At 42.1% G+C, this 10,894-nt stretch overlaps 1 protein-coding gene across 4 annotated transcripts in view; it reads right to left on the reverse strand.

The window, feature by feature from the left end:
- The window catches only part of STK24 (serine/threonine kinase 24), a 123,596-nt gene extending 115,862 nt beyond the window's left edge, over positions 1 to 7,734 (reverse strand). For 2 of the 4 annotated variants that reach the window (XM_043534916.1, XM_037896183.2), the window contains exon 1: positions 7,286 to 7,730. In XM_043534916.1, coding sequence (XP_043390851.1) covers positions 7,286 to 7,327 — 42 coding nt within the window. In that variant the 5' untranslated portion in view covers positions 7,328 to 7,730. Of the gene's footprint in view, positions 1 to 7,285 lie in introns of all 4 variants that reach the window. The other 2 variants (XM_043534928.1, XM_037896196.2) reach the window with 2 other exon arrangements.
- Positions 7,735 to 10,894: the final 3,160 nt, after the last annotated feature.

A 10,894-nucleotide genomic window follows, 5' to 3' on the forward strand; every position in this document is an offset into this window, starting at 1 on the left:
CTTCCCTCCCAAAATGTGAAGGGATGAAACTACACTTCCTGTACCTTCACATCCAGTGTCCTACCTGTCACTTTTAACAAAGAAATTGGGTCATTTGCCTACTAGCATCCACATGGTTTTCCTGCTATAACAGCCTCATTTTTAATACAATCACCTACAGCAAGCTCATGTTAAACATCTGGGCTGCAAAAACACCAAAGTGTTATACCAGCAGTGATCTCGATCATTTTTTATTATAATGTCTTGCATATCTATGTTTGTTCACTAAGAGGAAGAGACTAATTTATTCTGTAGTTGAGTTGAATACCTTTGATAAACAAAATATGTTTCTTACAATGAAAGCAATCACTTTCCATAATCTCACGTTGTTAAGACCATTTTGTTGATTTTATATATAATAAGGATGTAAATACCATTAAAAATATGTCATTTAAATGGTTAACTGTTTAAGAGGCTGGGGCCCATCTGGCCAACGCAGCTCAGCCCACTCCGGCTGACGTTGGGGTTAATGGTTAAGGCAGTTAACCGGGAAGACTATGCTTCTACATCCCTAATATATAACCTACTAAATTCATTTTTTCTTTTAAAACTATTGACTAGAGAAAAGTAAGGATCCATGCTGAAACTATACTACAAAAAGAACCGTGACACTACATTATTCTCCCCCTTTGTGGTTTCTGAATTTAATTTCATATATTCAATCCTCTCTGGGAACCTATTCCATTCCGATTCTATGCAGCTAAGAGAAAATAAAAAAAAATAATTCATTCTGAAATGTTTCTAATCCTTTACATTAATTTCTCCAGAGATTTCCCTATAGATATCTTCACTGCTTCCTCTCCTAGCCTCTCCACCACTTTGTGAATTTCCACTTGAAGTAAAGAAGATTAAACTTTCAACTACATTACCCCCATCTGAGACATGTTTTCTCTGTCTAATTTTCCTCTTTTCATGTATAAACAATATTCACCAATCACAAATGCAATTACATCTGATTTTAGAGCTATGTTCCCCATGAAAAATATTATCTGAATTCAAACTTCAAAATTTGTCTAACCCTGAAATAAACCAATGTTTAACATTTACTTATTTTACTGGCGTCATCTTACCTGGTGGACTTGTCCATTTTCTTAGTATTTCATCCATTTTTGAGGCTGCAAAGACCCTTCCACTTCACACAGGAGGTCTCACATAGGCCTTAACCTTACACATATGACCAGAAAATCTGACTCCAGAGTACCACCTCAGAAAAATAGGAGCAGTCCCGCTACAAGCCAGATTGTTGTAATTCACTTGTAGGACATGCATAGACGCTACATACAGCTGAGTCACTAGCTTTTTTGCTTTGCTTTTCTACTCTTCAAAAAGGAAACTGATTACAGGTAGCATCTATCCCCAGAGATTATGTTGGTTCTTGGTCATAACATCTTGGAAATTCACCATCCAGATACCAAGAGTACTTACGAGTAGACTGGATGAGGATCCCAGCAAAAGTCAATCTTTTGCGCATCCTTATCTCATAGGAAGGTCTGCCTGCCTCTGATTTTGGGTCTATAGACACAACCTCAGGTTACAGATCCTCCATCTAGCACCCCTTCTGATAGTTGAGTCCCTGTGGTCCAACTACCTAGTCTCTATCACTAGTGCTGGCTATCAGAGGCTCCCCATTAGCTTAAGGACAGGTTTCAGAGTAGCAGCTGTGTTAGTCTGTATCCGCAAAAAGAAAAGGAGGACTTGTGACACCTTAGAGACTAACAAATTTATTTGAGCATAAGCTTTCATGAGCTACAGCTCCGATGAAGTGAGCTGTAGCTTACGAAAGCTTATGCTCAAATAAATTGGTTAGTCTCTAAGGTGCCACAAGTCCTCCTTTTCCATTAGCTTAAGCACACCCTTTTCCAGAGCTCAAATCTGGTTTATCATTTACCTCTTCAAGGACACATGATAATTTAAGTATATAACACAAAGGGTTAGCAAGGTTTTGTTTGATGGTTGTGGTTTTTTTGGTATATGTTTGTTTTATACACAATTACACTTTAAATAACACAAGATATATACAAATCTAGACAAAACAATATATCACCTATACACCATCTCTGGAGTGTTCTTTGGGATTTGAGTCAGTGGCTTATGACCAGGACACTTCCTCTCCCCTACCCTCCTATGTATGGCTTCTCCTCTAGTCTCTTATCATCCTCTCTGACACCATCAGTATGCTACAAAGCAGAGACCAAAATATTTTAGATGCATGACAGCAATGTCATTTAAACGGTTAACTGTTTAAGAGGCTGAGGTCCATCTGGCCGGCGCAGCTCGGCCCACAGTTATATGTTTACTTTTAAGTGCAGTCTGATATGGTCTGCTTCTGTAATGCTATGTACAGATATCTTGCACATAAATAATCAATCAGTAAGAGAAAGCCCAACTCCCTGAAACAATCTGTAAATTCTGAAAAGAGAAAGAAACTGAATACTAACAAAAACATCACTTAATCTGATACCTTTTGAGGTGTGTGTGGGAAGGGATGGGGGAAGGAAAACCAAAAAATTCCACCTGCATTATCCTTGTTTAGACTCCCTTACAGTAATATTAATCGCGATTAACTGCACAATTAAAAAGATTAACCACGATTAATTGCACAGTTATACAATAATAGAATACCATTTGTTTAAATATTTTTGGATGTTCTCCTACATTTTCAAATATATTGATTTCAACTACAAAGTGTACACTGCTCACTTTATATTATTTTTTACTACAAATATTTGCACAGTAAAAATGATAAAGACAGTATTTTTCAGTTATCTGATACAAGTACTGTAGTGCAACCTCTTTATCGTGAAAGTGCAACTTACAAATGTAGATTTTTTTTGTCACATAACTGCACTCAAAAACAAAACAATGCAAAAACCTTTAGCGCCTACAAGTCCACTCAGTCAATTGGCATTCTATTATTTAACAATACGATTAAAACTGCAACTAATCACGACTTTTTTGAGTTAATCACGTGAGTTAACTGCAATTAATTGACAGCCCTAATTAATAGTATTTTATTGTAGAAATTAAACTGAAATTGCTAGCTTCCACTCATCTGAAGGCTTGAGTTAGATCTAGCCTACCGGCTCTCAACCTTTCCAGACTATTGTAGGAGTCTGATTTGTCTTGCGTACCCCCAAGTTTCAACTCACTTAAAAACTACTTGCTTACAAAAATCAGATATAAAAATACAAAAAGCGTCACAGCATAATATTACTGAAAAATTGCTTACTTTCTCACTTTTACCATATAATTATAAAATAAATCAATTGGAATATAAAATTTGTACTTACATTTCAGTGGATAGTATATACACCAGCATAAGCAAGTCATTTTCTGTATGAAATTTTAGTCTGTACTGACTTTATTACTGCTTTTAACATAGCCTGTTGTAAAGCTAGGCAAATATCTAGATGAGTCGATGTACCGCCTGAAAGACCTCTGAGTACCGGCAAGGGTACACGTACCCCTGGTTAGGAACCACGGATCTAGACTACAGTTCCAGGGATAAAACACTGAGAAAATTTAATTTGTAGGCCACGAGAGACTTTCCACTGACCAGCCTTGCTAAATTCCACAGGCTTTAAGTGAGTGAAAAGCTTTCCTGAAGTAGAAAGATAAAGGTCATGTGTAAAGAAGGGGGAGGGCCCACAAAGAAGCACACTGCTGATTAAATTTGGGGGTGAGCCTTAATTTGAATGAGTCACATCCTCACATTCCATCTAAACTACATTAAAATAAAGGAATATCAGGCTGTTAAGAAAGAGATCCTATGGTAAAAGTACCAACCATCCCCAGATTAAAAAAAAACAACAGATCTTAAGATGTTTAAAGAAAACTTTGTTTGACAGCATTCTCTCTGGCAAGCAATCACTTATCAACAGTTGTGGGTGTGAAATCTCTACTTCATCATTTTACCTTTATGGTCCCTACCTCTCTATTGTTTCTCTGTATGTCTGTCTGGTTCTTTGACTGTTTCTGTCTGTTACATAAATAATTTTGGTAGGTGTAAATCAACTAGGGTGGTGGGGTATGATTGGATAAAGAATTGTTTCACCATATGTCAGTATTGGTCAAAGAATTATTTTGTAATACTTTAGTAAAATGACTTGTGATGGTACAGGTAAGCAGGACTCAAGTTTCACTATATAAACTGGGGTCCAAAAGGAAATTCTCTGGAACCAACTCTAGGACACAGCCCCAAGATCAGAGCTGCCAGGCCTCAACACCCTGCCAATCACACCATGCAGAAACTGGAGTCCCCAGATGATCTGATCCTGACAGGCCATTCGGAAAAGTTCATCTGCCTTATTGGGAGTGGTGAGCATTGTATGCTTAGCACGTGTATTCTGTTTTGGCATCCAATGAAGTGAGCTGTAGCTCACGAAAGCTTATGCTCAAATAAATTTGTTAGTCTCTAAGGTGCCACAAGTACTCCTTTTCTTTTTGTTAAGTGTATTACTGTGTAAGGCTTTCACTAGTAAAGTAAAAAGCTGTGTAAGGCTTTCACTAGTAAAGTAAAAAGCTGTGTAAGGCTTTCACTAGTAAAGTAAAATATAGGACAGAGGCCAAATGGTTTGTCTGTCTCTTCTCCCACCTATGCTGAAGGCAACGAGAATGCTGCAGCTGAGAAGACTGGTTCCCAGGCTAACAGGGAAAGCCTGCGTATGAAAGACCACATCCAACCTGCAGTATCCAGTGGGGTGAGAAAAACTGCTTAGTCCAGATATTCCTTAGTCTAATAAGGTTAAGAATTTAGCCTGCGTGCTTTTTTTTTTTTTTTGGTAACAACTCTGTCTTTTTGCCTATCACTTAAAACCTATATTTGTAATCAATAAACTTATTTTAATGTTTATCTTTACCAGTGAGTTTGACTGAAGTGCTTGGTAAATTTGCTCAGGTTACAAAGGCTGGTGTATATCCACCTTCTATTGATGAAGTGGTGAACCAATTAATAAGCTTGCATTGCTCAAGAAGGGGTCTTGAGTAGTACAAGACGGTATATTCCTGAGGTACAAGGCTGGGAGCTGGGGGGATTTGGATAGTGCCTTGCTCTATTTGATTCATGAGTGGCTCTGGGGAGCATTCATGTAATCTAGCTGTGTATGGGGCTCTACATGTGCTTATTCTGAGTGATAATAGCACCTGGAGGGGTTTGCTTCTTGTCACCAGTAAGGCATTGTGAGAGAGAACCCAGATTAGTAAATTAAGGGGGCACAGCAGTCCCACAGTCCCACGTTGGGAGATCCCATCACAGGCAGTTACTTATTTTCACCTTAGAAAGTATCAATTTAAAATTTTAAAAAGCAGAAAAGCAGGCCTTCTTTATACAAGTCTATATAGCATAGAAAAGCAAAAGGCCACACACAATTCTTTTTTAAAATCACTTGCAGGTGACCTTTAACTATAGCATTCACTATTGCAAAAATGTAACAAATGAGGCTTTAAAAATGTACCATCAGAAGCAATTAAAGTTCCATGAAGCCATATGGCCTCTTTGTATATATTCTGAATTATATTTCATATAGTATAGCTTTTCCCTATAGGGACCTGATTCTGCAAAGCAGAAGCATAATTTTACCCTTGGCTTTCAATTAAAGCAAACATATATATGCACGTTAAGTGTTTGCAAGATTAGGGACAAGGTATTCATATGGCCACCATAGTATCTGAGCACCTACAGAGCTTAAAGTGTTCAGTGTGTTTAAATTACAATTCCTGCAAGAAACGCAATGAAATATGTCTTTTCTGAATTCAGACTCATCCATAACAGTTAAATAGTATTTAAAATTTTATTTCCTTGTTTTAAACAATCCCCAGACATACTGAACACCTAAGAATATTCTTCTGAAAAATAAAGGGTGATTTCAAGGTTATCAGCAGGAGATGGATGACTTGGCAGAATATATGAAAGTCAGGAGCCCTCCAGGGCACAAGGATAACTGGACTGAGTGCACACAATCTAAAAGAAAAAAACAAAACAAAAACACTGTGCATGTGTAGTACATGCCATGCTTAATATTTCTTAACTCTTTCCCCATCTTCCCTCTACACTTTTGCAAGTACATCTTCCTCTAAAGATATACGAATTAAGTTTTCAATTAAAACCTCCAGGCTATGCTAGCCCAGAAAAACATGAATTAGTGTATTTGATCAATGGAAAACTAACCACAAATAAATTCACTTTTAAGCTAAAACCAAACATAAAAAATTTTTAACTCCAAAAGGTAATTTGAGAAAGTTACAGAACAAAAATGGAGGAAAAGGGGCTCAAAGTGGTATCTCATGAAGTAGCATGCAAGGTTTAATAAAGATACACGGGGACTAGTATAGCAATAGACAAATACTGACAGTTTTAAGATTTCTCTGCAAGTGGCTGGTTATTTTATTTGGACTAATAAAGATAAAGTAGACAGGGATGCCTATCCCAGGGATCAGGAGCCCTTGACAATTATTCAGAAACAAGTCACAATATAAATGTAAATTCAGCAGCAAATTCCACAACATACCAGCTCTAACTAAGCAACTGACAGGACAGAACAAAAATCCCGAACACCCTGGCCAAACATCAGCCCTCCAGCAGCCCCCGCCTGCCACAGACCCTCCTACAGAGATGGGCGAGACAGCACGCCCGGAAGGGCGACGCTCTTCATTGCAGGGAGGGTTTGTGTTTCCAAACTCAGCCGAGCAGCGGGCCGCGGAAGGCGGCTGAGAAGCGCCTGGAAGCTGCGGCTCTGGGCTGGAACGCAGCGCCGCTGAAACCCGCGCCCTCCCCCTCCATTCCGGCAAGAAAGGGAGCGAGCCGCACGGTCCAGGCACCTCGGGCTTTATTCTGCCAAGCGCAGCTTGTTTCCAAACGATCAGCCCCCGCCGGCGCCCCGGCTCCGGGTACTAACGGGGCAGTGCCAGAGCGAAGCTGCGTTTCCCGACAACGCCACGACCCCCTGGGGACTCGCCCCCCAAACGCCCTGCAGCCGCTGCTCGCACCCGATCTCCCCACCACCACCACCACCACCACCGCGCCCAGCCAAAAACCAACCCCAGCAGCAGCACATAGGGGAGGGAGCGGGGTTCGGGCCCAAGAGGCGGATCCCCGCAGGCGGCCTCTCGCCCCCACCCCTGCGGTCTCCGGGTGCGTTTCCGTGCTGGCCCTCAGGCTGCGCAGCTCCCCCGCAGGGACGTGGACCCGCACCCCCAGGCACCACAGTTCGTGCCGCCACCCCCCGCCCGGGCGGGACTAGATCCTCACCGGCATCTCCCGCAGGCCCGGCTGCACCGGGGAGTGAGCCATGGCGGCGGCGGCGGCAGCGATGCGCGCCGCGCACGGGGGTCGGCTTGTCTCAGGCGGCTCCAGCGACGGGAATCAGTCCCTGGCCCCCTCCCAGCGCGGCTGGCGGCGGTTCCGGGGCGTCGGCGTGCCGGGCCTCCCTGGCGCTACTTCCCCCGCCCCTCGCAGCTCAGGTCCAGTCACGGACGCTGCGTCGAGCCCGACCTTCTGCGAGCGCACAGAGCGGCGGTTACTGGTCTCGCGCTGGGCGGGGGCTGGGGGGGGGGGAGCACTGCTAGCGTAACGCAAACCACCTCGGGCGCGGGGCAACTGCCACACTGTGTGCGCGCGCTCGCCCCGCCCCCTCCTGGTATCTACCGGCGGTGGCACGCGGCACTTCCCGGGCCTCGCGCCCCAATGCTGGTGACTGGTCTGTCCCGTTGACGCGCCCGGAATTAAGCTCACTGGGATCGGGCCCGCTCAGACCCCTCCCCCTCCAGCTGAGTGGGGCGAATCACCGCGGGAGCGGTTGCGCCCTAGGGGTGTCTCTGGGTAGGCGTGCCGGGGACGTGCCCCCGGGGAGCAGTGTCCGAGGGGCGGAGTGCTTTGCAGGGGGGCAGCCCCCTGTGTCTGTCTGCGGGTAGCTGTGTGCCTAGCAGGCATCGGAGAGGAAGGGCGTAGTGTTCCTTTGCCTTGTCAAGAGTATTGTCCTAGGGCTGGAGCCTAGTTTGCGTAAAAAGACACACACATCCAGGGGAAAGAGGGCTCCAGGTTAATTGTCCTTCATTCTAACCCCCTCCGCCAGAGGAGCTGAAGACTTACCATTATATAATGAAATGCCTAGCTGCCACACGGTTATCCTGTCTTTAACCCCATAAATGTCTATTGTCATCAGCTGCAGTGTGCTTAAATGACATCAAATTTGTTACCTTCTGTGCTAAAACCACATGCTACTGCTGCTTGACCTACTGGAAACAGCTGCCTCTTTTATCTGATATACGCTGGTGATGTGCCTTTGATTTAGCTCACTGGGCTTGGGCTCTCTTTGTAAACTGCTGACTAGCAGGTGAGATAACTGCTAATTAAACATTTGAGTAGATCTTATTCTAGCCTATTAGACAGCAGTGGTGCATATGCATGTTCCTCTGTTACCAGCATTCAATGTTTTTCCTTAACACCAGTCATTTGTTATAACCTCACCCATTCAGTGGAGATCATGCACAGAGAGGACCTGATTCTCTTCTCACACCAGCATAAGGCTTGGTCTAAACTTAAAAGTTAGGTTGACATAGCTCTGTTGGTCAGGAGTGTGAAAAAGCACACCTCAGGTGTAGGCATACCTACACTGATGGAAGAATCATAGAAAATCAGGGTTGGAAGGGACCTCAGGAGGTCATCTAGTCCAACCCCCTGCTCAAAGCAGGACCAATCCCCAATCAAATCATCCCAGCCAAGGCTTTGTCAAGCCTGACCTTAAAAACTTCCAAGGAAGGAGAGAATGTTTCCATAGATGTAGCTACCATTGCTCAGGGAGATGGTGTTTCTATGCCAACGGAGAACCCTTCAGTGGGTGAAGGCTGCATCTATACTATGGTGTTATGTCAGCATAGCTATGACAACACAGTTATGCTGGTATATTCTGTAGTGTGGACATACCACAAATCATGAGTAAACTATCCTAATGCGTAGGAAAGATAGGAAGCGTGGTGAGATACCACTATGATTTAACCAGGAGATCTTCAACATCCTGAAACTCAAAAAAGAGTAATTCAGAAAGAGGAAACTAGGTCAAATTAGAAATGATTAATATAAAAAACAACACAAATACGTAGGGACAAAATTAGAAAGGTCAAGACACAAAATAAGATTAAACTAGCTAGGGACATAAAGGGTAACAAGAAAATATTTTACAAATACATTAGAAGCTTGAGGAAAACCAAGGACAGGGTAGGTCTGTTACTCAATGAGGAGTAATACAAGGCTGGGAGGGGTTGCAAGTGCTTTGGAGGACAGGATTAGAATTCAAAATTATCTTGACAAACTGGAGAAATGGTCTGAAATAAATAGAATGAAATTCACTAAGGACAAATGCAAAGTACTGCACTTAAGAAGGAATAATCAGCTGCACAGATACAAAATGGTAAATGACTGCCTTGGAAGGAGTACTTGGAAGGAGAAAGAGGGTTATAGTGGATCACAAACTAAATATGAATCAACAGTGTAATGCTGTTGCAACAAAAAAAGAGAAGCAAACATCCTTCTGGGTTGTATTAGCAGGAGTCTTGTAAGCAAGACACAAGAAGTAATTCTTCCACTCTACTCAACACTGATAAGGCCTCAACTGGAGTAATGTGTCCAATTCTGGACACCACGCTTCAGGAAAGATATGGACAAACTGGAGAAAGTTCAGAGGACAGCAACAAAAACAATTAAAGGTCTAGAAAACCACTTACTAGGAAAGATTGAAAATATTGGGTTTGTTTAAACCAGAGAAGAGAAAACTGAGGAGGGGGACGTCATAGTCTTCAGGTACATCAAAGGTTGTTATAAAGAGGAGAGTGATAAAGTGTTCTCCTTAACACTGAGGACAAGACAAGAAGTAATGAGAGTAAGAAGAGAGGTTGAGGTTAGACATTAGGAAAAACTTCCTAACTGTAAGGATAGTTAAGCACTGGAACAAATTACTTAGGGAGGTTTGTGGAATCTCCGTCATTGAAGGTTTTTGAGAACAAGTTAGACAAACACCTGTCAGGGATGGTCTAGATAAAACTTAGTCATGCCTCAGTGCAGGGGACTGGATTAGATGACCTGTTGAGGTCCCTTGCAGTCCAACAACATTTCTATGATGTCAGTGGAATTGTACTGGTATAAACAAAAAGAATCAGACTCAAAATCTATAAAACTAAAATAAAGAAACTGTCATGACTTTATTGTTCAAGATGGCTAGAAGAAACCCTTGAAATTTCTGTTATATCCTTTTCCTGCTTCCCCTTACTCTGGTACTTTTCCATCAAAGTTTGGGGTGAATTGTAAAGCAGGATCAGACCCTTTGTATATTATAGCAATGGTCCAATAGTTATGGTTGAGAAGGCACTTACAACTTTTCAAAAGGAAAATTTTAGGTGAAATTTCTTGCATTTGTTCTCTGGCTAAAGGTGAATTTCTCTGTAAGTTAGAAGGAAATCTGTTTACCTGTTTTTGAGTTCTTGGAACATGGGGGCAAATGGTGTGTTTCAGACATTAAGAAAATTATTCAGGTTCTTTTTTGGTCTTGGTTAAATGGAAAACAGCTGAATAGTTTTCTATAAGTGCATAATATCAGAAAAAAACCTCACGTGCACTCATGAGTTTTAAGGCTGATTATATGATCTAGTAGTTAGTTATATGTGAAATTGGAAACTGCCATCAGTTCATAGTTTATCTTCGAGATTAGTTATTGTTGTATAGTTGTGTCTCAACCTGAAGGAAGGATGGTTGAGACTAAGGAGTCAGACCTACATAAACGTGCAAACTTTCATAACAAAACTCAAATGAAGAACTGTGATTAGTGGACTTCCTGTTATCTATTGAAGTTAATTTATATTCCAAGAC

The sequence above is a fragment of the Chelonia mydas genome, chromosome 1, assembly GCF_015237465.2.
Source record: "Chelonia mydas isolate rCheMyd1 chromosome 1, rCheMyd1.pri.v2, whole genome shotgun sequence".
Lineage (NCBI taxonomy): Eukaryota > Metazoa > Chordata > Testudines > Cheloniidae > Chelonia > Chelonia mydas.